This window comes from Zalophus californianus, chromosome 10, assembly GCF_009762305.2.
Source record: "Zalophus californianus isolate mZalCal1 chromosome 10, mZalCal1.pri.v2, whole genome shotgun sequence".
Lineage (NCBI taxonomy): Eukaryota > Metazoa > Chordata > Mammalia > Carnivora > Otariidae > Zalophus > Zalophus californianus.
The window spans coordinates 65837762-65865013 of record NC_045604.1 but is presented as its reverse complement, the minus strand read 5'-3'; the positions used below and the strand labels follow the sequence as shown (position 1 = coordinate 65865013).

At 40.4% G+C, this 27252-nt stretch overlaps 1 protein-coding gene across 8 annotated transcripts in view; it reads left to right on the top strand.

The window, feature by feature from the left end:
- AHCTF1 (AT-hook containing transcription factor 1) overlaps nt 1-27050 on the top strand; it is a 76764-nt gene extending 49714 nt beyond the window's left edge. For all 8 annotated transcript variants that reach the window (XM_027610193.1, XM_027610189.1, XM_027610192.1 and 5 more), the window contains 15 exons: nt 2899-3043; nt 3121-3252; nt 3941-4091; nt 4550-4700; nt 5045-5137; nt 7804-7981; nt 9921-10124; nt 10956-11370; nt 12920-13043; nt 15056-15138; nt 16767-16975; nt 18510-20475; nt 24491-24624; nt 25676-25758; nt 26592-27050. In XM_027610193.1, the coding sequence (XP_027465994.1) occupies nt 2899-3043; nt 3121-3252; nt 3941-4091; nt 4550-4700; nt 5045-5137; nt 7804-7981; nt 9921-10124; nt 10956-11370; nt 12920-13043; nt 15056-15138; nt 16767-16975; nt 18510-20475; nt 24491-24624; nt 25676-25758; nt 26592-26781 (4258 nt within the window). In that variant the 3' untranslated portion in view covers nt 26782-27050. The remainder of the gene's footprint in view (nt 1-2898; nt 3044-3120; nt 3253-3940; nt 4092-4549; nt 4701-5044; nt 5138-7803; nt 7982-9920; nt 10125-10955; nt 11371-12919; nt 13044-15055; nt 15139-16766; nt 16976-18509; nt 20476-24490; nt 24625-25675; nt 25759-26591) is intronic.
- The last annotated feature ends 202 nt before the right edge of the window (nt 27051-27252 follow it).

The window sequence follows — 27252 nt, the reverse complement described above, 5'->3', positions numbered from 1 at the left end:
CTTACTAGTACATTTGCTCAGCATCATACTTTAAAGTGGAAAATTCCCATGGACTGGTGGGCAGAGGAGGGTCAGGAATTTGGTTTTTTGTTTATTTTTTTCAATAGTAAGATATTTACATGCTTCAGAAAGGTTCAAAAGGATACACCACGAATTTCCAGCCTCCTGTGCTGCTTCTTGGTACCCAGCGTTAATAATCTCTCGTGTATCCTGCCTAAGAAGTTGTGTACGTATGTAAGCAAATGGATCTGTGTTTCTTCCCACCCCTACTTAAAACCCTTCCCCCCACTTTTTGAAAAGCACTTGCTGGCATTTAATGAACCTCCCTCCATGTGGCTTCAAGCTACTGGGACGCAGCCAGTCTTCCCCCCGCCCCGCCCCCCCCATGACCTTCATCTCCTCAGTTTTTCTCCTGAAGAATTTGCCCCTCACGATAACAGGCTGCTTGGGGAGCTTTCCCTTCCCCAAAACTTCGTAGGAGTCCGATCACAGCACATTAGTGATGGGAGCAGCTCCAGGCTTGTTTCCGGCAGCATTTACCCTTCAACCCCCCCCCCCCACACACACACACACTTAAAATACAACAGCACATCTATGTCTTGCTGCAGTGTACATTTTTCTCCTATTTAATTTGGATTTGATTTCATAATAGGACAAAAAGAGCTTCCCTATTGTTGACTGTTGCGTAGTAGTTCCTCGTGATGTGTCTGTATTTACCGAACTAGCTCCCCTTCATGAACATTTAGGTGTTTTCCAGTCTGTTGCCATTTTAACCACTGCCGTGAGTAACCACACATTTTGCTCAGGTGCAGATTTAGTTTGTAAGACATAAAACCCTAAAAGTGGAATTAGTGGGTTAAGGGACATTTACAATTGTCATTTTGATAGATCACGGCACACAGCCCTTGTGAGGGTTAGGCCACTTCACCCCCATCACCTGTGCCCTTCAGTTGTTTATTCATCTGATGGGTAAAGGTGGTAATAGTAATAGGTTTCGTCTCACCATAATAAAATATTTTCATAAAGATGCTATTTCCTGCTTATGACCCGCCCATTGTTTTTTTGTGTGTGGTTGAGATTATTCTTCCTAACTTGTTAGAGCTCTTTATGTTACAAATATTAATCCTGAGATTTTTTTTTCCTCTTGTTTGTCATTTGTTTTTTTACTTTGTTTTAGAATGGATTTTGCTATGCTGAAAATCATGAAGTCAGAATTATCAGTATTTTCATTTGGCTTTGTGTCTTTTTTTTCACTTTAATGTCATTTTTTAGTTTTCTCATGGTATTTGCTACCACTTTTATGGTTTTTGTTTTATCCTTTAGGTGTCGATTAATCTGAAATTTATTTTGGTGAAAGCATTTTAAAAGAAGATTTCAGTGTACACTACACAAAACTAGAATAGTGTGGTGAAGGTTCCATATACCTGTCCTATGTCAGATTCAACAGATAGTGAGATTATGTCATAACTGCTTCATGTATACGTATGTTCATATGGTTTCCTTTTAATTTATGGTAATATATTATCCTTCTTATCTATTTTTCGATCTATAAAAATGTTATGCTCTTTTTAATACTCTCATATTCTTTATGTAGGAAAATAATTACCCCCTAAGACACTCAGGTTTATAACAACCATACTCTCCTGCCTGTTCTGGTATGGGGTAAAGAACAAGGCAATTCTAGATTTTTAGGGATACCCGTAAATGTGTTACTTATTTGGGTTCTTGACCTTAGTAAGTCCTGTAGAATATGTTAAAATACTCTAGTCCCAAGACAATAAAATGAACAGCTGGCCCCGCCTGGCCTGTCAGCAGAGGGAGCCCTTTTCTTCCCTGAGGAACTTGGTATCCACAGGAAGTCTGGGTTGGTGCTGCGAGAATTTCCTTCCATGCATTTTCATGCTGAATATTAATTGGTGTGACTTTGTTCATATATTCTGTGTTTCTTATATGTGTGTTATTTATTAACAAGTCTTTATGTCAGTATTTGTGACTATTTCAGTAACCATAGCTAAAGTTTTTTTATGATGTCCATTGAAATCAAAATTGTGTGTTAACTTAGAATTAGATAAAAGATGATTTTTTTAAGAAAATCATTTCCCTGATACTCATATGTACTTGCCATGTTTTTATTCTACCGTCCACTTCAGCCCTGAAAGTTATCAGCCCCTCCAAAAATTCTGACAGTTCTGGTGTCTATCTTTCAAGACATTTTGTTATCTAATTAAGTAAATAAGCACATAAACATTTATAGGCTTTGTTTATTGGTTAAGTTTTTGTAATTATAGTCACTGTTGATACAGTTTGAAGCTTGCCTTTTTTTTTTTTTTTAACTTAACAGTATGTCATGAGAAACACTGCTTTGTTTGATGTCTTACTGCCCGCAGAAGCCAGCATCTCACAGTCCCCACATAGTGTCTAAAACTCCCTAATTTAACCCGTGTTCTCCAATCAGATCTTCCTTATGGATCAGTCAGAATATTCTTTGAGCTCAGCCTGTCGCCGTCCCGTAGACACAGTGTTGCTTGTGTAGGTCTTTGCTCTCTACTCCTTCCACTGCTCTCCCACTGGCTGCGCATCCATAAGGGCCTGGCTCTCTCCACCACACCACGCTGATCCTTGTCTGCTCCCCAGGCCACGTTCGTTTGTGTCTTCTCACTCCCGTGTATGCTGTGTGCTTCCCTGTCTCACACTCCACTAATGATCCAGAGCTGCCTCACACAAACTCTGCTCCTTGAGATCAGCAAACGTCATGATGCCATGACGCGTGTTTAAGAAAAGTTCAGAGTACTTCTGCATCACACATACAGAGTGTCATTGTGATTCTGTAGGTCGATCACTCATTTTTAATGCCTCCAACAGCTTTTCTAACACTGGGCCTTGTGGACACTATTTCAGGTACATGGTGGAGGCCTGGACGTTCCTGCGGCAGCACTCCACCAGTCTGAACGTCGAGCAGCTCCTGACGCACACGTACAAGGTCTGCCAGGAGACGGGCCTCATGGAGGACTTGCTGAAGCTGCCTTTCACAGACCTCGAGCAGGTAATGACGCCCCAGCATCCGCTTGGCGGAAATGCAGGAGAAGTGAGTAGCTGATGAGTGTTTTTGGTTCTTCCTAGGACTGCCTGGTGAGATTTTTGCAGTCCAGCACCAACGTTCGGAATCACGAATTCCTTCTAGTTCACTACCTGCAGCGTGCCAATTACGTTTCTGCCCTGAGGCTGAACCAAACTCTGAAGACCAATTTTTCGGTATAATGAAACGTGTTTCATTATGGGGGACAAGAGAGTAAGGAGAGGTGGTAATTTTGTTGTGTGAGAGTTTCTAGTTTGGTAACCACTGGGTTCTTCGTATCCTCTTGAGCTTGGAGAACCCTCGTCTGACCTTCTCTAGCACGTTGGGAACAGGGCAGTATTACTACTTAACCGAATGCTTGTACATATGCCATTTCTATTTAGATAACTGCCCACAGTCTTGCCAGACTAACCACTTCACTCAGGGGGAGCGAGAGGAAGAGGTAGAGGAGCAGTGGGAGTTACGTAGTGCTCAGACGGATTCTTTTTTGTGCTTTGCTCTTGGAACACATTCTCTGAGCCTTGGTTCTTCATCAGTAAAATGACAGTGTCTCTTTGTGGGGATGCGCACAGGTGTGTCTGACGTGATCTGTCCCCTGACCCGTGTAGATGCTTGGTACATGGTGATCATTGTTGTTAGTCGTGGTGAAGACTCGAGCCGGGGGCGGGGAGGGATGGAACTTACGGACGGATGAGGACTGATAATGCAGTCACGTGTGTGTAGGAGGTCCTTGGTGTGGAAGAATGCATGTGTAGGGAGAAGGAAGATAGTCTTAGGTATTCAGAATTAATGTTTTAAATGGTAAATACATAAACATAGCGCTTTTAAAGATTAAATTTTCACCAATGACGGCATGTTCGATAGAATGATCGTGATCCTCGTTTGCGGGAGAGATCAGAGGTTCGAAATGCTATAGTAGAGCAATATGGGAAAGTCCTTCCTAAAATCCAGCGAAGATTAGCCATTGAGCAAGCTAAGCCTTACCATCTGTCCACATCACCTGTTCTTCGAGAAGGTAAGATTTGATTGAAAACTATTGTAAAGTACTGGGTGAGAAAGGACATCAAGTGATTACCTCCTGAAACCATTGTTCTCTTATATTTACCTAACTTTTGCTTTGATTCATTACTATGGTGCTTTTTTTTTTTTTTTTAAACTGGGCCACTCCCACCAAATGTAATGCTTTCTGGGAGGATTTTATAGTTGATTTAGCAGTGTAGTACAGAATAAAAAACTCGTTTTATTTCTCTTGGACACTCCTGTCCAACTGTTAGAGAACATGTACGGTAATTTTTTCACTGCCTCCAAAAGCCGCAAGTTGTTACATTTCGGCATAGATGTTTCCGAACTAAGTATAACCTGTAACTGCCTCTTATCTTGTGAGCCCCGTGTCCCAGTCCCTCTTTCATATTCATCTTCTAGTAAAATCCTGGTGTTAGAGAGGAAATAAACCCTGCATTCTTTGCCTTACAGTTTCTAGACCCCAACCATTGTCCACTGTTACAAAGCAAGCTGCAACAGGGGCTGTGTTAACAAGATCTGCTTTCATCAGTAATGTGTTGTCTAAAATTGGAGAGATTTGGGCATGTACTGAACCTAAAGGTGGCCCCTCAGCCCACAAGAGGTATGCTTTCCTTACACCTGTTACGGTGTTGCCGCTCGCTAATCTTTCCCCAGTATCAGAAGCGGTCAGCAACCGTCCAGCCTTGGAGTTTATTAGTCTGTGTAAAAAGGAAAAACTCCTCTATGTTGACTATTTTTATAGTAAGAAGAGGTTTTTGTTTTTTTTGGTTTTTTTTGGTCTTTAACTTTAAAAGCAATTATATTTATTGCAATTTGTAAATAAGAAGAAATGTACAAAGTAAAAAGTGAGAGCCCTCCCCTCCAAGCTAATCCCACCTTCTTAAAGCATATTTTGATACTCTTCGTAATACATGCTGAACAGTTACATTTTTATTTTCTTTGTAGTCCTAAAAGAGAACCATCTCCTCTCCCACATCCACAAGTGCCTGAGGCATTTGTTGGAACACCAATTTTAAAAGCATCACAAAAGGTTTCTAGGTAAGACTTAGTTAAATCATTTTAAAATCACAATGTTAGACAATAATTACACTGTCATTTTTAATTATCTTTAAAATGTTATAGTATTTTAAATTCTTGAGTGAGTTTTTAATGCTTTTAATTTTTTTTTTATAATTTGGGAAGTAGTGTAGTAATTTTAGCACCAGCTGCTAACCTACTTAGAATTTTGGCTTAATGATTTCAGACTGCTTAGAGAAAAGAAGCAAATTTTGTTTTATTAAAAATCATGAGCAAAGTAAACTGTTAACTTGCTGCTTTTCATATCACTTGTTGATTGATCCCTGAATGCAGGTTATTTTTAGAATTCGTAACTAATCTTGGCTCATTGAAACTTTCTCCTGTACAACAGAGCCCACTAAAATGCCTTCCATGGCTTCAGATCAGTAATACTTGTACAACTTAAACTGTGGTATTAGAAAAGTAAATAATTAAGTCGAAGTTTTCCATCCAAGATGAAATTGTGATTGTATTTCATTTAAGAGTATTGGATAGTTGAAATAGGTGTTCATATCCTCAATAGCAGAGAACAAACAACTGTCTCCTAATATTTGCTTCCTTGTCTTTAATAGCATGCTCGTGATTATTATAAATTTCAATAACAAAATTGCGTTACTTTTGAGAATAAAATGATCTGAATTTACAATAGAATAAGGTACTCAGAGTAAGTTAATAATTTACAAACAGTTGGAGCCAAAGCTGTTTAGAGTGGGCATATTTTCAAAGCATGAAAGGGTTTACTGTTTGGGGGATTTAGATTTACTTAGATTGATGTTTTCCTTTAATTATCAGGAAGATTATTTCAAATAAAAGTCGTTATTATTATCATTCTGTTTTCCTAGAGTAGTGTTCCAGTTTTTCCCCACAAGTCACTTTTTCTCAGTCCCTTTGTACTTTACTAGATCTAGGGTTCAGAAAGTTTTCAGATTCATGACTAATGACCTAAGGTCCTAAAGAAAAAGAAGTATTATGAGAATCCTTCAAAGCTATGATTAACTCAGATGGAAGAAAGTCAATTGAGGTGTGAATATTTATTTTTATAGAAATCATTCCATTCCCTAATTCTGTTTTTCAGACTGGTTTGCATTAGTGGGTAGTAAGTAAACTTGATTGTGACTAGCGTATCTTTCAGTGGAATAGCAGAGGTGACATCACTGGGCACTGCATACAGTGAGGCTACGTGCTGTTCTGTGCAGTGTGTGTTTTGTGTATGTGTATGATCTGAAACGCATTACTAATGTGTATCATGCTCAAAGATTTGTGGAAATCCTAAGCTCTGATGCAGTATTTAACATTTTTAAAGAAAATATAATAAAAAAATACTTTTCCTAATAATTGTTTTAGTATTTAGTATTTAGAAGTATTCTTATTAGTATAAGAATTTTGTTTTTACTCAGTAGGTACCTTTGTTGGACAGGCCCTGCTTTTGAGAAGCAGTCATTCATAAATGATTGAACACCTTGAACATGAATACTAACACAGTGCAAGGCAATTAACAAAATTCCAATTTGGGGTAGTTCAGTATAAAAGTGAGCAAACGGTTTACAAATACAGATTTTGAATACAAATGAGGTAGAGAAGGGAAAGAAGAATTAGAACAGACAATAAAGAAACAAATGTTAGTGGCCTGATGGTATATTTTTGGTTTGGTGGAAATCTCAAAGCTGTGTTTAGTACAGAATAACAAGCAGTAAGGGTTAAGGAAATGCTTCCTGTAAATATTTCCCACCGGGCACCGGGCACCAGCTTGGGTCCTAAAGCACCCATCTGTGATCTGTGTTCATCTGCCATCCCATTTGTGAAGAAGGACAAGGAAGGTACAGCCATGGGGAGTTTTTATTCCTGGGCACTGGGACATGCTGGACCTTTCTGGTCATTTTCAGCTGAACCACAGAGCACAGAGTCATTTTGGGGAAGTAAAAATGTGTTGTTTGTATTGCTAGGAAATATGACCATAAAATAGACTATTCATTAGAAAATTGCCTATGCAAAGGATCCATCAGAAATTGTAACCTGAAAATTTCACTTTCAAGTTTAAATTCTTTATCTGTGAATTAAGTTTTTAAATTCTTGGGACTGTGCATGCTTAATACAAGTTATCGATGAGATCAGTTTTATCATTTGTATGAATTACATCAGGACATTACAGAAAACCAGCAGAATCTGGAGATTCCATTTTGTCACTGACCTCATTAATTTGAAAAAATAACTTTGTGTGTGTTGGTGCTCAGTCTTATTGCAATAAAAACCATAAAAGTAAAGCAAACCAATATTCATTATGTACGTCACATGTAGATAAAAGGAATTTTTTGTGTTCGTAAAGAATTGTAGCAAATGAATTTATTTTATCAGTGAATATTGGTGAGAGGGAGGGCGGGGGACTAGAGCTTTTTTTTTTTTTAATTGTTACCTAGAATTCCTAATTCTCAGTTTTACTACTGAATTAATTTTCTGACTTTTTGAAGTAATGGCATTATATTAACATCCTGACTGAACTTATAATTTCATGTGGTTACCATATTTGCCAGTGAGTATAGAAGTCTAATTACATGGCATGATAAATTTTGGGGGGATTTTTTTCCACCATAACTCAATAAGTTAGTTACCTGGGCCTTTCTGTGTACTGTGTGCCTGTACTGTGATTACAGACCGCTGGATTTGGTCGTTCATCCTGTGCACCAGCCTTGTCAGCGTTTGGGACTTATTCAGCAAACCCCCAAAAGATCTCCTTTATACCTGGCATCCAATTCATTGTTCAAAGGATCACATCACAGTCCTTCCAGGACTGTAGAATTACGTGTACTTGAAACTCCTTTCGTGGTGAAGGTGAGTATTGCATAACTACGTTCATAGTGAAACTAGGAAGTTCTCACGTGTCAAGCAGCAGGGAGAAGTAAGCTATCTCTTACTGATACCTCTGGGTAATGGACAGCATTAAGCCTGTTTGGGGGGAGTTACCTTTCTATAACGTTTATTGTACCTTTACATCTTCTTAAATAGGATTTTCCTACATTTACCTTTTGTGTTTACCTGATGTACTCAAGGTTAACAATTACATAGTTGTTCTGAGGGTAATCCAAGTCTCTATGGTTATTACAAGTTGAAACCTTAAAACCTTTGAAGAAAAGCTTTCGCGTTCTTGGGTTTGCCCCCCCCACCACCACCATTTCTGCTACCATTTTGCTGTTACTTCTTCCTTCTGTCATATGCTTTTTTTTATTTTATTGTTTTAAAGATTTTATTTTTTATTTATTTGACAGAGAGAGATACAGCTAGAGAGGGAACACAAGCAGGGGGAGTGGGAGAGGGGGAAGCAGGCCTCCCGCGGAGTAGGGAGCCCCATGTGGGGCTCGATCCCAGGACCCCGGGATCATGACCTGAGCCGAAGGCACACTCAACCAGCTGAGCCACCCAGGCGCCCCTCTGTCATATGCTTTTAGTTCTCTGGTTTCTTTTTTTATTTATTTAAATTCTCTCCTTAGATGAACCTGCACTCTGTTACTCCTTCTTACTAGCAGTATATCTGTCTTAATTCCTTTTCCTCCACCATCTCTGATAAATCATTAGCTGGGAAACCACAAAACTAGACTTGTGGTGGCGGGGAGTGGGCACCTTTTCCCATCCTGTTAGAATGGTTTCACAGCACTTGTGCGCTGACAACTTGCCCAGCATCCTGGATTGAGTCCCGAAGCTCCCTACTTTCATTTCTTTCCTTTGTTTCTGCATATTCAGCATGGAGAGTGAAGCCAGGGGATTCTTTTTTTTTTTTTTAATTGTATTTATGAGAGAGAGAGAACAAGCAGGGGAGGAGGGGCAGAGGGAAAGGGAGAAGCAGGCTCCCCGCTGAGACAGCCTGACATGGGACTCGATCCCAGGACCCCGGGATCGTGACCTGAGCTAAAGGCAGACACTTAACCAGCAGAGCCACCCAGGTGCCCCTGATTCTTACCTTACAAGGTGAAAAAAAGATAGTTGAACAAATGTCAGTCCTAAAATAGTTATTAAAACAAGTGGAAAAGAAGATTGGTGAGCTTTTTAAGTGCCTGATACTTTCCAGGGCTGTGATTCCTGTTTTTATCCATTAAAAAAATTACATTTTGTATTCTCTTAAATCAAGGAATAATTTTGTGTCTGCTACCAAAAACAATCTTGAAAAAAAAAATCAGTATAATATTGTAACGGATCTAACGGAATTTAGTGATCTAATGGAATACAACCATCTGCTTGCTAATCCTTCAGAGAAGTGAAGTGAAGGAATTATTGCTGCTAAATAGTTTCTGTGCTAATTATTTTTATTAATTCTGGTAAATCTTCAGGATTCTCATAAGTCATGAGTTACTGTTGGATTCATGAGATGAAATTATATCTCTTATAAAACATTCTTAAAGTCAGGCTTATCATTTGTATTAACTTGCTATAATTAAGCTTGGTTCTTTTCTGCACACACTGTCCTGTCTCTTTACCTAACTAAAGTTTTGTAGGCACCCATTAAATAATTTATCTCTGCACTCTCTAAGTTATTAAACTGGGAATAACCAAGACCTTAAAAGAATGATTGTGGATGTAGTTTTATGTTTTGTAGCCTTATGTATAGAAACCTCTTGAGTAGAATTTTGTACTTTCTTTCCAGTAATCCGTAAAAAAAACTTCTTATTGATGTTCTGTTGCAGTTGAGTATGTTGTGACTCAGTTGACCTTTGTCTGTCCTTATGTAAGCGGCTTTTACAGATCCTAATGGTGGAATTCCATTCGTTCTTTGTCGCAGAGAGCTAAAACTTTGGCCATGTCAGTTACTTCCTCTGGATTTGCCGAGTTCACTCCTCAGTCCATCTTAAGGTCTGGTCTTCGAACGCCACCTTTGCCCTCTCCCTCTCTGTCACCTGGAAGGTCCGTTACCCCTCCTTTACGACTTAAGGAAACTAGAATTTCATTTATGGAAGAAGGCATGGCCACAAAACGGATTCCTGGAGTAAGTTTGATAATAGTTGGTACAAATTAAGAATATAGTAGCTTTTATAAGTAAAAAGTCAGATAAATCAGTTTTCTTTTTGAGAGAGAGAGGGAGAGAAAGAGTATGAGCCGGAGGAGGGGCAGAGGGAGAGGCAGACCCCCCACTGAGCAGGGAGCCTGACTCGGGCCTCAATCCCAGGACCCAGAGATCATGACCTGACCCAAAATCACATGCTTAACTGAGCCACCCAGGTGCCCCACATAAATCAATATGACTGTAGATGTTTATATACAGTCTCACAGATAGCATGAAATCAGAAAACACTGGTTCAGTAAAAATCTCATGGCACTGAGTGACCAAGCCAAACCAATCCTTTACAACTGAAGTTTTAAAATAGGGCCCAGAAGCACCAAGCAAATTGCCTGTAATCAAATGGCTATTTGGTGGCAGAAATGGACTACAGTCAAGACCTCCAAATTTCTTAGTCCATGTTTTTTATTTGTTTTTTTTTTTTATACCTCATATTGTGTCGGCTCTCTTCCTAAGCTCCATCGTGGGTTAATAGGAAACCATTTGGTGGTAGTGGGTCATCTTGCCTAGTCTGTGTCTTAGTCTTTTGGAAATACCGTTTTATTCCCAATCAGGGAACATTAACAACCATTAACTTTCATATATCTGGAGAGAATGGATTTAGAATAAATGAGTTTTGACTGAGAAGAGAATCTAGAGAAATACCAAACATGAAAAGGATGTAAGTAATCAGTTACTATTGATTGGAGATGGAGAGCTTAGACTCTAATGATTTCTCCTAGTAAATTTTTTTTTTCCCCAAAACCTTTTACTTGACAGGGTGCAGATGACAGCAAAACAAGACTCTCTGTTACTACACCTCTCCATAAATGTGGAGGTCCAGCAAAAAGCAAATGGCTGAAGAGCAAAGCCAAGACAACAGCCTTTTCCCTGAGTAGTCTTGAAAAGGACCATCAGGAAGTGGAAGTGAGGTCCCAGGATACCCCTTCCCAGAGTTTGGAGAAACTGGATATGAGCCAAGAAAGTAGCGGTGCCTCCACCAGGTCAGACCAGACCACTTTGGAGTATCAGGATGCACCGTCACCAGGAGACTTGGAAGATATTTTCGTGGCCTCGAGGCCAGAGAGCACTTCCACAGAACTCATTATTAATTTAACTGAACCGACTGAGAAGGACAGTGATAAAGATGTGCTTGAATCAGAAGTGACTCCTCCAGACCTAGAGAAACAAACGGGTAAGACTTCCTTTCCAGATATTCAAAAAATGTGTAGAATTCTTTCCACCATAAGAAAAGCATCAGGATTAAATAATTACAGGATCCCAGTGTACTAGGTTCTAGACACAATGCACACATCTGCCTTAAGGCCATATTGTAGCTGTGAGAAGTAATAATTACTAATCCTCCAATCCAGGTTGTTATTACAGTTTCTAACTTGTCCAGCAGCCTCAACTTTCTAGAAAGCTGCTCAGAAACCAGGTCAGTCATTTCTTTTCACCATCCCTATCTTTCAGAATAATCAAAATCATCTCTGGATGATCCATACAGATATCCAGAGGCCCATGAATTTAGAGTCTTTAAGTTTACTTCTATATTAAAAAGATTTTGAGCCCCTAATGTATGTGGAGAACAGGTAGGCTCTCCTTGTGTGTGTGCTCCGTGTTGAGGAGCCTGCCCCTGCCTGCAAGTAATTTAGAGCCTCGTGGACTAGATACATAAACAAGCATTTACAGTGTAGTTGGAAAAGCATTCCTTTAGGAGGCATGGAAGGGGCCAGGGAAACACCAGAGAGAGGGGAGAGACTCGGCTTAGAATCAGATCAGAAGGGGTGTCTGGGTGGCTCAGTCGGTTAAGCGTATGCCTTCGGCTCAGGTCATGATCCCAGAGTCCTGGGATTGAGTCCCGCATCAGGCTCCTTGCTCAGCGGAGAGCCTGCTTCTCCCTCTCCCTCTGCCTGCCTCTCTGCTTACTTGTGCTCTCTCTCTCTGTCAAATAAATAAATAAAATCTTAAAAAAAAAAATCAGATCAGAAAATTTAGTCTATTTTTGGTTTCATAGCCCTGCACGGTTTTAACAAGCACATTTAAAGGTAACTCCTATCTTTAAATCTGTAAAACTAAATACTTCAATAAAAATCTCTGTCATACTGGTTTCTTTGGGGCTGTGATGTCTTTGTATAATAAACACAAGCATTATTGCTCTAAGAGCCTAGGACTGTCCTCGTGAATAGCTTCTGTCTACAAGTGTACATCAGTCCAGATGTGCTCTCTTCCACCAAAATAGTTGAATGATAAAACAGATGAGGATGTTCATGGCAGTATCTTCATTGATTATTCCTAAAAAGATGAGGCAGTCTCAAACAGAAACTTGTATTGTTTTCGTGGGGGATTATATAGCACGAAATACAGGGTGAAACAGGCTAGCTGTGAATTTCAGCTACTTACACGGCCTGGGATAAGCAGTGTAACTGTGTGCTTCTGTGTCCTCATCTGTAAAATGGGGATAATGGTCCCCCCACTTGGATTGTCGAGGACTGAGTCGCTCTATGTACAGCACTTGCATGTTAAGTCTCAAGTGGGGGAAGCAGTAGGGTACGGGGACTCTCGGGCTGGGCTCGGGCTATTCGAAAGACCTGTTGGCATTCTGAGGCCAACGGAGTAAACCTAAAAGTACAAAAGAGCAGATCCAACAAGCTTGTTAAAAAGTAGTCATCCAAGAAAGATCATGAGTACTCGCTAAACAGTTGGCATAAGTGATGGTAAATATCCTTCCTGCTGATTCGTAGGCACTGTAGACGACGCGAAGACAAAGGACCTCTTGGTTGCAGAGGAGGTGCTTGCAGACTTCAGTCCCTTGCGCCCCATTCCAGGAGGTGGAGCTTCCCTCTGTGCTCCGCCAGCCCACGACGGGTAAGCTAAGCAGGGAGAGGTGCTCGTGCTCAAAGTATGAGGAGATGGTGAGCCGGAAGCTTCCTGTTCTGTGCGTAGATGAGCTTTTTTTTTTTCAGATCTTGGGCATTCCCGCTTTGGTACTGGTTTCTGTTGTGAAGGACGTTCATTTGTACAAGTGTGTGTTACATAGTAGTTATTGTGAAGTCTTAGAACGATACTAGATACTTCCTGAATATACAAAGTTATGATGAAGTGAGGCAGATCTCCTTTTATATTCTTTGGTGATTCTATACTTGTTGAAGCCCTCCTGGTTTCGGGTTGATGAAGTGGGTCTCCTACGGCATCAAGATGGAGTATAGGGGACATGGCTCAGAGGCATTTGTGCTCCCTGCCATGTGGTGAATACAAGACTCCAGCAAAGGTTTTCATTTGTAATGACTGCTTGAACTATTAGTTTTATTCAGTGTTTGTACATTCAGGCACTGTACTAGACGATGTGGGGTCCACCAGCCTGATGCTGCTCAGTGGGGTCTAAGAGCTTGAGGCCAGGCCCCAAATAGTTTGTGGTTGCAACAAGACAGGCAACTTGTATTAGACTCTAAAAACCAGTACATCACTTCCTTTCCTGAAAGTCAGCTCAACTCATCAGTGAAGTGATTGACTGCCATTCTGGCAAAATCTCCCTTCTCTTGTTGCAAGGCTGGACACCTTGCGTGTCAGGACTTGGAGCAACACTGTTGTAGAGGATACCAAAAAGTTGCAACTTTGATTATTGTGAAGTGTAGTAAGGGTGATTTACTAAGATTAATCCTTATAAAACATGGTCATTTAAGATACCGTAAGTGGTTCATTGCTTTGTAAGTCCTGAGGGAGTTCACACACCACCCACAAAAATCACTGTCGTAATAGTCACATCTCCTACATTGAACCCGATCATATGCTTCACTTCTGAGAAGAGAAATCCTGATCAGCTGCAATCTTTGCCAGGCCTCCATAGAAAAAGTGGGAGGAAACTATAAAGGATTATCTAGATTGTTTATTTATTTCTAATATTTCTTGAATTTTAATGAAAATAGTATTGCAATGGGTTTGATGGAGAATTGCAACAGTTGCAAAGCAAAAAGTAATCACATGACAAGAAACTTTGTGGTTACTGGTAATCTAGGTGAATCGTCACCATCATGACAAGCCTATGTCCTTTTTAAATATAAATGTATTAGTTGTTGCTTCTTGGTTATCCTAACATTGTAAGATGGAGATAAGTCTTAAAAATACATCTATAAGGGCGCCAGTTAAGTGTCTGCCTTCAGCTTAAGTCATGATCTCAGGGTCCTGGGATTAAGCCCCTTATCAAGCTCCCTGCTCAGCAGGGAGTCGGCTTTTCCCTCTCCCCTCCCCCCACATTCATGCTCTCTCTCAAAATCTTTTAAAAAAAAATCATCTATAAAATAAGTATATATTCCAAATGCATGTTTGTTCTTGAATTTATTTTATAATTTTATTTGTCCCATTTAAAAAAAAAAATCACGCTTTTGTTGGGTTTTGGGAAAGGGCTTATTCAGAATAGGAAGGGATCACTGTCCCCATATTTCCAGAACTTAATTTCACCAAGTGGCTTAATACAGGTCCCATTGGTCTCCTACTGTGAGTCTTTTTTCATACTCTTTCCAGTTAATACTAAAATATTGAACCTGATTTTACTGAGTATATAGGAAATACTCCATAATATCTGATAGACTTAAGAATGTGCCCACAGATAATTAAAAACTGGCATACGTGTAATTTATATTGACCAGCATTTTAAAATAATTTTATTTGTAGTTGAAAGCCATGCAAATTAGAAAGTGGGAATACCAAATACAGCATTACTTGTTTCTAAATTCACTTATAAATTTTATAGTGTTATTTAAAATGAACTTGGGTGGTAGTAAATTCTCCGAACCTCGGTTTTTATTACCAGAATGACATGTAGCAGAGCAGAGCAGTTGGGACCTTCTTCAGCACTAATGCACGTATTTCTGTTTCTAAAGGAAAATCCTCACACTGAAATCCCAGGTACCAGTTGTAGACGAAGGACTAGTATCTGTTGAGACCACCTCTGCATTTAGAGCAGGTAACAGTCAATGTGTGTATTATTTTGACTTTAGAATTATTTCATTTTAGGGGCGCCAGAGTGGCTCAGTCGGTTAAGCATCTGACTCTTGATTTTGGCTCCGGTCATGACCTCAGGGTGGTGGGGTGGGGCCCTGCATCAGGCTCTGTGCTCAGCATGGCGTCTGCTTGGGATTCTTCCTCTCCCTTGCCAGTCCCCAACCCCCTCCCTGGCTCACACATGAGTGCACACGCACTCTCTCTCTCCTCCCCCCCCCCCAAAAAAAACAAAAAAGAATTATTTTAGTGTTTTAAGAGTTTTCTTATCTCAGTTCTTACTCTTTGATCAGGTTCCATAGCTGTAAGTAGCCTTGTGTTCTAAGGAGATGTATCAGAGCAGTGAGTTGCTTGTGAGGCGCTCTGTGGTCTAAAAGTAGACGTCTTAGAATGGTTTTTGTGGACATATTTTCCTTCAGAACATCAAAGAAGAGTAAAATCAATTACCAGTCCCCAGCCAGGCGGCATATCTGCTTTTCTGTCTTCTGGGACTCCAGTATCTACATGGGGCAACTTCTGTTTTTTAACTTAAGGCCAAGATTGGCTTTTTATTAGTGGAAAATAATTACAGATGACTGCATTTGCTCTAGGGAAATTAACAAATATGTAGAATTCATTTGATTTTGTTTTTTCAATCCAATGACTTCATTCTTTCACACACTGATAATTGGAAGGTAAAGTGCTTATTTTCCCACTCCTCTTTGCCAAACGGACAGATGAAAAACTTCCCTCATTTTGTTTTATAAGCTGTCTTTGTATTTTAGGGATACCAGGCCCATTATCTGTTAAAAGCATGCAAATATTTTTTCCTTGGTTTTTGTTTGTTTGTTTGTTTCACTTTTTTATTGGGGTGCTTGGATGGCTTAGTCTGTTAAGCATCCAACTCTTAATCTCAGCTCAGGTCTTGATCTTAGGGTCACTTAAAAAAAACCCAAAAACCTTTTTACTGATTTTTGTTAAACACTAAAGGGTTTTGATTTAGTCAGATTCTCCCCCCCTCCCTCCACCCCAAAATGCTTTGGGTGTCGTTCACAAACCCAAATGACATTAAACTATGAGTGCTAATGACATAGAAAACTTAGTCAAAGAGGAACGTAAAAGATGAGGATTTATTTTTTTTAATGAGCTGTCACCCTCCCTCAGCTCCCCTCTAGGTTTTTTGTTTTTTTTTTTAATGGTAGAGTATATTTTTGGCCATTTGGATGCTTTCTGCCAAAAGAGAGATACCTAGTCCTTTTCACAGTGAGATACAGCCCAGACTGCAGGTCCCTCTTGTCATTATACTGAAGTTTCACAGTAAGGGCCGGAATTATACCTAAGTTGGAAAAAAAAAAACAAAAAAAAAAACCACCATTGTCATTTTTAAGTGTAAAATTTATCTTCCATGTGTTTGTAGAAAGCAGATACGTATTGTTTAAGTTGGATACTGAAGAGATGGGATTAACATGTAAACCCTCATAAGGCTTTTCCCCTTTAAGAAGTTAGAAACTATTGGGCAATAGGACAGTTTTTCAAGGAAATGTTCTCAAGTGCAATATGGCCTTTGCCTTTCTCTTGCTTCTCAGTGTGTGTGTCTTTTTGTTTTCCTTTCAGCTCTGGCTGATGTGCACGGTGATAGTGGAGACTCTGGGCTTGCTGTCCCTGAAAGTCCTGTGATCTCCGAAAATAAGCCTGACCAGGAAATAACATTGAACTTACAGGAAGATCACAAAGTAGAACTTGATGTCCTGAAAGCAAGTGTTGACTTAGCGGAAGAAAAGCCTCCTGTTTCTGACGATCCTCCTGATCCTCAAGAAATTCATGTAAAAAATTAATTTTTTACTTTGTTGTTAGTTTTGGTTTAGTTAGGTTTCAAATCATAGTTTAAACCTAATGTATTCATTTTGACTGTTGTATAAAAACCTCTTTTTAATGTGCGTTAGAAAAAAGCATGTAAATATTTTGTGGATTATAAAAGAACACATCCTTTAAGTGAGAAATTGTTTTTCGTGACCACCAAAAAGCTATGTTAAAGAAGTTAGAATTCTAACAGTTTAATTTTTGCTTAGTATCTGGTTCAAATGAAAGTTCTTTTAGCCATGAGAAAACAGATACTGGCTACTCCAGAGAAAAGTATGACAACTAAACTATTCAGAGCATTTGAAAATAACTGAATACAGTTAGATAGGATTGTTCCCCCATGCATACTTGTAGGAGAGTGCTCATTAGCTGGCTGGGGTTTAACTTCTATAACACAAGAAAGGATTTCTTTTCTGTCTTTCTTTCTTTCCTTTCCTTTTTTTTTTTTTTGTACTTAATATGAATTATGGTTTCTAAAAATTCCACCATGTTTCTTTTAATATCAACAGGCAACTTTATATGATAAATGAATGTAAGATTAAAAAAAAACCACTTCTAATTTATAGAAATGTGATTGTATAGTATTTGGGAAGTTTCTTAAATCATAAGTGTCATGGTTGTCCATATTCATTTTCATGAGTATTCTCACTGTAAAATAGATGGATAAAGTCCCCTTACTTCAGCCGGGAAGCTAATAAAAATTGTGGGCGTGGTATGAGTGAGAATCCTCATTTCTGGGTATTTCCAGTCTTCATCTCACTGAATGTGTGGGGAGTGGGAAAATGTCATTGTCTAGGTGGGTGGTAATGTTCTACCTTCTTGGTCAGGAGATCTCTCTGTTACTTTCTACCTCCTCCTTTTTCTCCCCCTCCCTTACCAAAAGGTAAATGCAAGGACCATTCCTTCTTCCACCAAACCCTTGCAGGAGAGGTACTGAACTTGAAAGCCTTAGGAATTTCATGGTTTATGCAGCCCCAGCAAAGGGAAGAGGATTGAGTCTAGCCCAAGGGAGCTTATGTAGGTGAATTCTTCTTCAACCTTATGGGGATCATGCTGTTTAGAAAAAGTGTGGTTAGTTAGGGATTTTGGGGATTACCATTAAAACACAATTTGGGGGTTGTGTCTTTTTCTCCAGTTAATGTTTTTTTTTCGGGTGAGAACAGAATAAGTCCTTAAAATTAGCATCATAGTAATTTTCAGGGTTTTGTAAAGACTGTCTTTTTTAGCTAAGGAAATGCGGGATTTCTATTTTAATTCCATTCAGAATCTCAAAATCTTTTTCTGTCTAGTTATTTTGACCAAGTAATAATCTCTGATTGCTTAAATGGATATTTTTATAAAATAAGCCCATAAGTATATGCCATATCAAACGTAGTTTATGTTTAACAATTCATATACCAAGGGTGAGATGATTATTAAAAAACTGTATGCTTTAGGCTAAAATAAATGTACACATTAAAATTCTTTAACCAGTCTCTTATCTTTAATTCATTGTAGGTGACTGAACATGAAAAGCTCGGAGTTCAAGATTCAGAACACGAGGCTAGGAGTCTTTCATTTAATGAGTTGTATCCCTCAGGGACTCTTAAGCTCCAATATAATTTTGATACCATTGAGCAACAATTTTGTGACTTACCTGATAACAAAGACTCTGCTGAGTGTGACGTTGCCGAAGTAGACGGGGAACTTTTTGGGGCTCAGAGCAACTTTACCTTGATATTGGAAGGTGAAGAAGGAGAATTAGAGACAGGTGATTCTGCAGCATCTAATGTGTTAGCTCCAGCGGCAAACACAGTAGCTGAGGAAAAACATGTATGCAGTGAGGAAAACGGTGGACACGACGCAGAGTTGCCAACGGTCCTGACTAGTGATCAGGAGTCCCAGAAGGTAGAGACCTTACCATATGTGCCTGAACCAATTAAAGTAGCAATCGCAGAAAATTTACTAGATATAATTAAAGACACAAGAAGTAAAGAAATTACTTCAGATACAGCGGAACAGCAGTCCATTCACGAAAACATACCTTTAATAAGCCAGCAGGTCACCAAGGTAGTCAAATCTACGTTGAAGACTGTTCAGGAAGCAAGTACAGTGACTATAAACGTGAGCCAGCTTGATGACACGATTTCCTCCAGAACTCGCAGGAGAGGACGTGTCCAATCAGCACAACAGGAAGAGTCTGTAGCTGTTGCTACTCCTGACAGCCTGGGCCTTTTGGATAGGAGGACTCGGAAAAGGAAAGAAATTTCTGGGGCTTTTGAAGGTGCCTGTTCTGATGTCAAAGTTATATCTCAGAACCTGCAAATACCTCAAAATTCTGTGACTCCTAGGAGAGGAAGGAAAAGGACAGACGATAATCAGGACATGTTAGAAAGTGATCGTCCTATGGAACAGGACTTAGAGGTTACTCCAGATAGCAGACTAAGGAGGGCAAAACCCTCTCAGCTGTTGGAACCGGCTGCTGGAAAAACTAAGCTTTCGTCTGTTACAAAAAAGACTCCTAAAGGAATTAAAAAGCCTGTGGAGTACCCGGAAAGTGTTGAAATGGTAGATCTAGATCTGACAGTTAGTAAAGTAGCACGTCCCAGTGGAAGTACCCGAAAATTGAGAAGTGCCACTCTAGAAGCTTCTAAAAAGACAGGACATAAGCCAGGTGGAGAAACTAAGCTTTCGTCTGTTACCAAGACTCCTAAAGGAATTAAAAAATCTGTAGACTCTCCGGAAAGTGTTGAAATGATAGATCTAGATCTAAAAGTTAATAAAGTAGCACGTCCCAGTGGAAGTACCCGAAAACTGAGAAGTGCTAATCTAGAAGCTGCTGAAAGTAGAGGACATAAACCAGATGGAAAGCCCATGGACCAGCCACCACCTGTCAAGCCTGACAAAGGTCCTAAAAAGAGGGAAAGTAGCACACTCGATGTCACAGAAGACTCCAAACTGGATTCATCGCAGCTGAGTCTTCAGGCAGAGTTTGGTAGACCTAGGAAACGTGGTAGACCGAGAAAAGTTAATCCATCTGAAGATGTCGGATCCAAGGCTGCCAAGGAAGTGAAAAGTCCCAAGAGGAGGTCAGGAACTTTCAGCAGCCAGAGGAGGTCGGCAAGAAAGACCCCAGCCAAAAGAAAGACTGATGTTGCAAAAACAGCCTTAGAAAAATCCGCTTTAGTGCCAAATGAACTTGCTGTGGTGACTGGCTCTAAGAAAAAGCTTACAAAAAGGACTGAAGATTCAAGCCAAACATGTGCATTACGTTCGGTATCAGAAAAATACACTGATGAAGAAATGACAGCTATGGAAACTGACGACCTGGAAGAGAGGGGGCTTGCCCCAGCCGCACCGCCAAAATCGTCCCGCAGCACAAGGACTCGATCTAGCAAGACCATCTCGTTTCCCGACCTCTCTGAACCAAAAAACGAGTTTGTGTTCTCTACTCCCGTGTCAAAGGTTCCAAGGAAAGAGAAAGGTACTTTTACTTATATTCAAAGCACAGTTTTCCTCTCGCTCAGTCTTCAGCTTAAAATTCTGTTGTGTAAAGCACAATTCGACTTGATTTAAGACCGTAATTATTTCTCCTAAAAATGATTAGTAGTTCCAGGAAATTCCTCTCCCCCCTCCAAAAAAGAAAACACACTTTATCTTGAAATAGTAAAATTTAAAGATTTTATATTTCAAAGTTTAGATTCAGGAATTTTCTGTTTCACTGTGACTCTTCCTGTAATTCACTTGACACAGGTTTAATCTTCTAGAATAGTACCATTTCTCTTCATTCTGCCCTGACATAAGTGACTTAATTTCTCCTCAAATAGAATCAGCATTTTTAATCTAAGTGCTGCTGTGTTTGGCTCATGTCCCAGAAGATATCCGCAACCTCAAATTGTTTTGAAGGGAAGGAGCAGTAGAATTTTATTGATTAGGTTACAGAAATTATTCCAGTGCCTCCTCCCTGTTGCCCATAAATTGGCATGGCTGCATGTCCAGCCTCCCTCATTGCCCCTGATGAGCTCACGACTCTGTCGTTGGGTTAGTATAGCTCATACCTTGCCAGTGGGGGTGACGTGTCTCCCCAAAGGATGAAAATATCTTATTAGGATTCGGGAGGGGGGATGTTTCAGTGAAGCAGCCAATTAAGAGAAAGGGTCTAAAAGGTGATGATGTTGAAGGAAATGTTGAGACACTGGTGTCGCTGAACAGAACCTGTTAGGGTCGTTCTTGGCAAATGTGATAAAAATGGTTAGGTGAGCAAAATGTAGTTGTTCACTTAAGGTTGAAGATCTGAATTTCAGCAAAGCAGCTCAGGGACTCGTTAAGTAAAGTAGGTGACTTTGTTGTATTTATTTAACCTTTCAGAACTGTGGTGTGTACTTTTAAAAGCATTAGTGAACATCCTGTAGAGTTAGTTGCCTTATGACTTGAGGAAGGCCACGCGAAAGATAAGCCATTTAGAAATCTGCAAACTGAAAATTTTCTATATTCAGCATTCACTCTGCAAACACTGTTTAAACGTGTTGGCTTATGCAGTCATTTCTTTTAGTTACATAGTCTGAGCCCAGGAAGGGGCCCTTTGCCATCAGATTGATCGTTTGTTTTACAAAATAACTTGTAACAGTTGCAGGAGGTCTGTCTCCCACCCCCAACCCCGTTTTTAAAAATAGATCTTTGATTTTACTGTAGGATACCGTTTTTTACAGTTTGAGGAAAGGGAGGTCACGCCCATACTTTCCTTGGAGCAAGATGCAATGACCTGAGTGTGTCGGATTTTAGCTCACTTGACTAAGCTGCTAGATCAGATAAATTGGAAATGCTGCAGCGCGGGTAGCAGAAGGTCATTAACACAATTCTTTTACACTTTCCTTGTGACTTAGAAAAGTGTAGCAAACACCCAAATTGTGTGGTATTTTGGCAGATGTCTCAGTAATTCTGATCTTCGTCGTCTTTACATACTGGTCACCTGTATACCCACGAACTACAGCTTGTTTCTGTAATAAAATACATGCCTGCCATAGAAAATTAGAAATTCAGTGTATTATCCTCTCGTTATCTGAAGGACCAATAACCAGAGTTCACATTTTCTTCCAGCTGTGTGTCCAGAGACATATTCTGCTGCTTCTTCCCCCTCGCTTCATGAGCATTTTCAGATCCTCTCAAATACCTTTTGGAACCGGGGGTGGGTGTTCGTGATTTTGTGTGTCTCGTGGCTTCCCCCCCCCGATAGGCTTCCCGGCTGGCACCGCCTCTCACCGATGGGCCACACATGCTCGTACCTTCTCCTGTTGTGTATTTGAACCATTGTCAGATTCTCTAGTGTTAAAAACAGGCACCTTCTCACGTTAGAAGTGGTGAGAAATTGGGGACTGAGATCTCTCATTTCTGCCACTCAGTAGCTGGGCAGCCAGTCCTCTCACTTTTCCAAATCTGGCTTTCTCACTTTGACAACGAAGGGGACAGTACCTGCTCCGCAGCCTTCTGACAAGGCAGTCACCATCACCAGCGTCCAGGGCCTCCTTGCTTCTCTTGCCTTTTGGCTAGAGTTCCCTCTCTCCTCCTCTGCCCATTCATGTTGTCTTCTTAAAGCTCTTTAGGAAGGGCAGGAAGCACAGAGGAGCAGGCACAGAAATACTACCATATGACCTGAAGGCAGTCAGAGAGACAGCCATCTTAGAATTTAGTTAGAGGCATTTTGCTGGTCAGAAAAATGTAAAGCTTGACATCTCCGTGGATTCTGTCTAATTTCTGTTACTCAGCAGCAAGCGTTTAAGAAGGGCCTGCCGTGGGCCTGAGGCTGAACTGGGGTAGACTTTCGTCAGGTGATTTGATTCCCGCTCCAGCGCAGTGAAGTGTAGCTACTGCTCTTCCTTCCTTCCACAGTGAGGGGAGGTTGAAGTTCAGGGAGACCGAGCCCTCACACCACCCAGGCTGTGAGGCGGTGTCCCGGAGCCCACCTGCTGCCTGTTCAGAGCATTGACCAGTACGTTCCTGGCTTTAAAGCTGACGTTTTGGGATGCCTTACGCCTTCGGTAGTGCTGGCATCAAAACTTCCCCTCAGGAGACGTAGAGAGGTGGATGAGGAATGAATATGCCAAGAAGTATCATAAAGTCTTGTTTGGCTTAGTAGAAGCACGTGGAAGAATTGGGGGAGGCCGAACATTTTTGCACACAATAGCGGGTGTTCATATTTCCTTACTTAATCCTTTGAATTGTAGGGGGAGATGTAGGGGAAGAACATGGGCTGGTCTTTGAAAAGCCAGGGCAGTTGTTGCTCCAGGTAGCCTAGAAAGAGAAAAACAGCATGTTTTCATATCCTGGAAAGACCCTAGATAGGTTTCTTTTTAACGAAAGAGGAAGGTCACCACCAGCACCCCCACTGTTGCCGGCTCTGCCCCTAACCCTCTGGCAGCAGAGAGAACTCTGATTTCTGACCTCACCTCAGTTTTTTCTTAACAATCATGTGCTTTAAAAGCAGAATTTGATGTCTTACAGAAGTCTTGACTGTCCAGGTGGGTGAAATAATGTTGAACTAGACTTGGAGAATTTTATTTCAGGACTGTAAATTCTTGAAATAGTAAGCAGCTACTGGGGGCCACCCACGCTGTTCAGTCCTCTCATCTTCACGATGACTTGATAGGTTCTGTTATTAATCCCATTTTATAGAAACTGAGGCACAGAGGGGTTTAACTCATTTGCCAAATGCAGGAGCTGGGATTTAACCTGTGGCAGACGGCTTTAGCGGCTGCTTCCATAAGCAATGGCTACTGGCCATGAATACGGAGACCCTGTGGTGAAAACAAAATCTGAGATACAGTCTGTGATGTCTGTGATGTTTTTAATTACGTATTTTGAACGAGTTCTTAATTAAACCATTTTTATTTATCTATGGCATTTCTTCCTATCATCCTGTTCTTCCACATTCATTACTTTCTCTGCTTACTTTTTCCCTTTATGGCGGGGACTTTTCTGTTGTTGCTTTGACCCGAACAACTAGCTCAGAATGAGCTGGAAGGAAAGAACTTTTGAGTCTTCTTTGAAGATAAAATTACTTTTGTAAATGAAAACGTCGTCTCTGGAATAGGAAGGTTTACAAAGCAATCTAGCTCAGCTTATGTACAAGATTATCGCTTCTCGGCCTTTTGGCTAAGATCAAGTGTAGCTTATGTACAAGATTGACGCTTCCCTCTCTCAGAACATTTGAGGAGCAGTAGAGATTAGAATTAGTGGAATGATACAGTTCTGAGCTTTTTAGGTCTTATTTTTCTGTTGTAGTGTTACTTAGTTTGAGGCGTTAGATGTTCCTGAACTTGGGGTTTGCCCTGTCATTCCTCTCCTCCTGGTGCGGCCGGCATGCTCAGATGCTCGTGTCTTCCAGGTTGTCCTCCCGATGTGCGATGTGCGTCGTTTGTTCCAAGCTTTAAAAAAACACAGATACTGGTACATATATAGATGGACATGGATACAGTGTGTTTTTTCTCCCTGCCTTGCTTTAGGGAAAAAAATAGAGGCTCCGGCACAGCTGCAAGAATTAGTTTCAGATTTACCTTCTCGGTTTGTCTTCTCGCCTCCTGCGTTACGGACCAGGCGGAAAACCACATCTAACACATCCAGAGCTGGAGATGAACTGGTAAGAAATGCATTGTATTCGTATGCTTATTTAAACATGCTCTCTACTTGTTTAGGCAGTGTTTCCTAAATAAACCTCATTTATACTGAAAGCCCCAGATCACCTTGTCTGCACTTGGGGGGCCCTTCCCTTGGACACAGTATGTCACCGATGGTGTGTTTCTGGCAGCTATGGTTTAGATGACCCATTAGGGGAAAGGCTTTTAGCTTTTAGGGTCTCATCAGAATGATCTGGATGTGTTTCTCTAGATTAGAGGTCCCTGAACCCCCGGGGTGTCTTGCACAGTCACACTTGGAGAGAGAGTGCTTCAGAGTTGACTGTATCACCTGATTGCACATAACCCTAAAATCAAAGCAGTTCCGGGATTGAGAGGGAGACAGACCCTTGTTTTAACAACATTAATTCATAAGCATTTTTTGAACTATCTGCTATGAGCCAGTTACTATTCAAGGACAAAGACTTAGAGAGAAATCACTTGGGCAGATTCCTGGTCTTTCAGGAGTTCAGTTTAATTGAAGAGGCTAAAACACACATAATTACTTCACGGTATGTTAAGAATCATTTATGCCCAAATAACCCTATAGACGGAAGGTAAAGCAAACAGGCACACTGGAAGAGAACCGTGGATCACAGAGGCAGTGCTCGGGGGCGGGGGGCTGCTTACAAATGGGTGAACGGCCATGTGCATGTTAAAGGAAATATGAAATGAATTCTAGGGAGGAAAACTAGTCTCTGGTGGCCAGTTCCTTTACAAGACGACGAGAGCCCGGATGTGGGCTGAGGCAGTGGGAACAGGAGTGCAGCAGACAAGGACACGTTCCACGTGAAACATGCGTGCCTTGGAGATGAGCTGGATGTGTGGGGATAGGGCTAAAGAGCGGCCCTAGGTGACCAGAGTTCCTGCTAAAGATAAAAGGGGTCCATTTGGGACTTGTGGCGTCTGAATTCACTAGCCCTCTTTGGCCATATTCCTTGATGCAGGATAGAACTAATTCAACTTGGATTTCAAGTATTTACTTATGATTTAGCTTCTAAAATTTTTAACCCCTAGAAAGATAATGCTCCATCAGTAGAAACTGTGGGAAGACCAAAAGTGAAAACAACCAGGACGGCAAAGACAAAACAGGCAAGCAGGTATGAACTTTTTTATGCTGTAATTTTTATCCATTTTGTTTTGTAGATTAGATTTGAGAAGAGTCATAACTTAGAGAAATGAAGCTCTTCAGGAAAGGGTCATTCTTAGGGGCATTGTGCGCACTGGCTTGTGGCGGTGGCTGGGTCTCCCCACACAGCAGTGAAAGCCAATCTGTCCTTTTTAAAGAAGGGTCACGGGGGTCTTGTTTTTGGCAGTGGGAGGTTTCACCCTTTCCTTAGTTAAGGTAGATAACTATTAATAAAAATAATTATAAACTTAAAAATCTTGTACTTATTTTACTAGTAGCAATAAAACTTCCATTCATGAGGACGTTTGTCCAGGTATATTGGCGCTTAGGCATGGTTGAATTTCATAAAAGTACAAAATAAATCCATTGATCTTCCTTTAAAAATGGGCATCATGAGACTTTGGACCATAACTCATAACATCGTTTATGCATCATTTCACTTTATATATATATATATATATATATATATATATATATATATATATATACACACACACACACACATATATATATAAACGTTCATATGACGGAGGTATACCCATCCTTGCTGATTGCTGCCGTGGGAGCGTTGCTGTTTCTCACACACTTCACGGGCCTCCTGGGCTCTCAGCCCACCGACATCACGTGAAGCCTTTACGCAGCCTCCAGGTACCCTGTGTGACCGAAAGCTTCACTTCGCTTCTCAAATCAAAGCACCCAGAAAGGGTACTGCTCCTACAGGCTTTTTTCCCCCCAAGGTAATTGGGAAGTGGATTCTAGTCAATATTATAATGTATTCTTACTTGAATTGTGTTTTGTTTTCAGAAGCCAAGAAGAAGATAATTGGTCACCTCCTGCCGTGAAAATCCGGCTGATTTCTCCTTTGGCGAGCCCGGCTGATGGAGTCCGGAGCAAGCCTGGACGAGCGACAGCAGTGGCAGGAAGAGCTCCGGGAAGGAGCAGGAAGAAACTGTCCTCCTTTCCAAAGCAAGTTTTACGCAGAAAAATGCTATAATTTTTTTCAAGTTTTTAATGAACACCAGTTTGTAAAATCATCAGAATTGTGTGGATTATTAAAAATCACCTAATTTGGAAGAAAACAATTTGTATAAATTACTGTAGATTTTTGTAAACAGAAGGTCTTCAATAAGTACAATAACTCCGTAAGGAGTGTGATTCTTTTAGTCCGGGCAGTTTTTCTATTTTATATTAAGACTTCATACATTTATATAATATGTAAATATGGCTTCTTACTGGAATGTTAAATAAAGTGTATACTTCACAGTAGTTTGTGTCTGTTAGATTTTTGAGAGGGGATTTCTGTTTTAATAATGATTTTATAATGCTAGTAGGTATTGGTCCCATTTTCTTTCGCTACAATTAAAAGGTATTAGACCAGCCTTAAAACGAAGATGATTGAAGAACTGTTGATTTTTTTTAAAGTTGCTATTTTATAATTTATGCACTTTGCTCCTATGATTGAGAT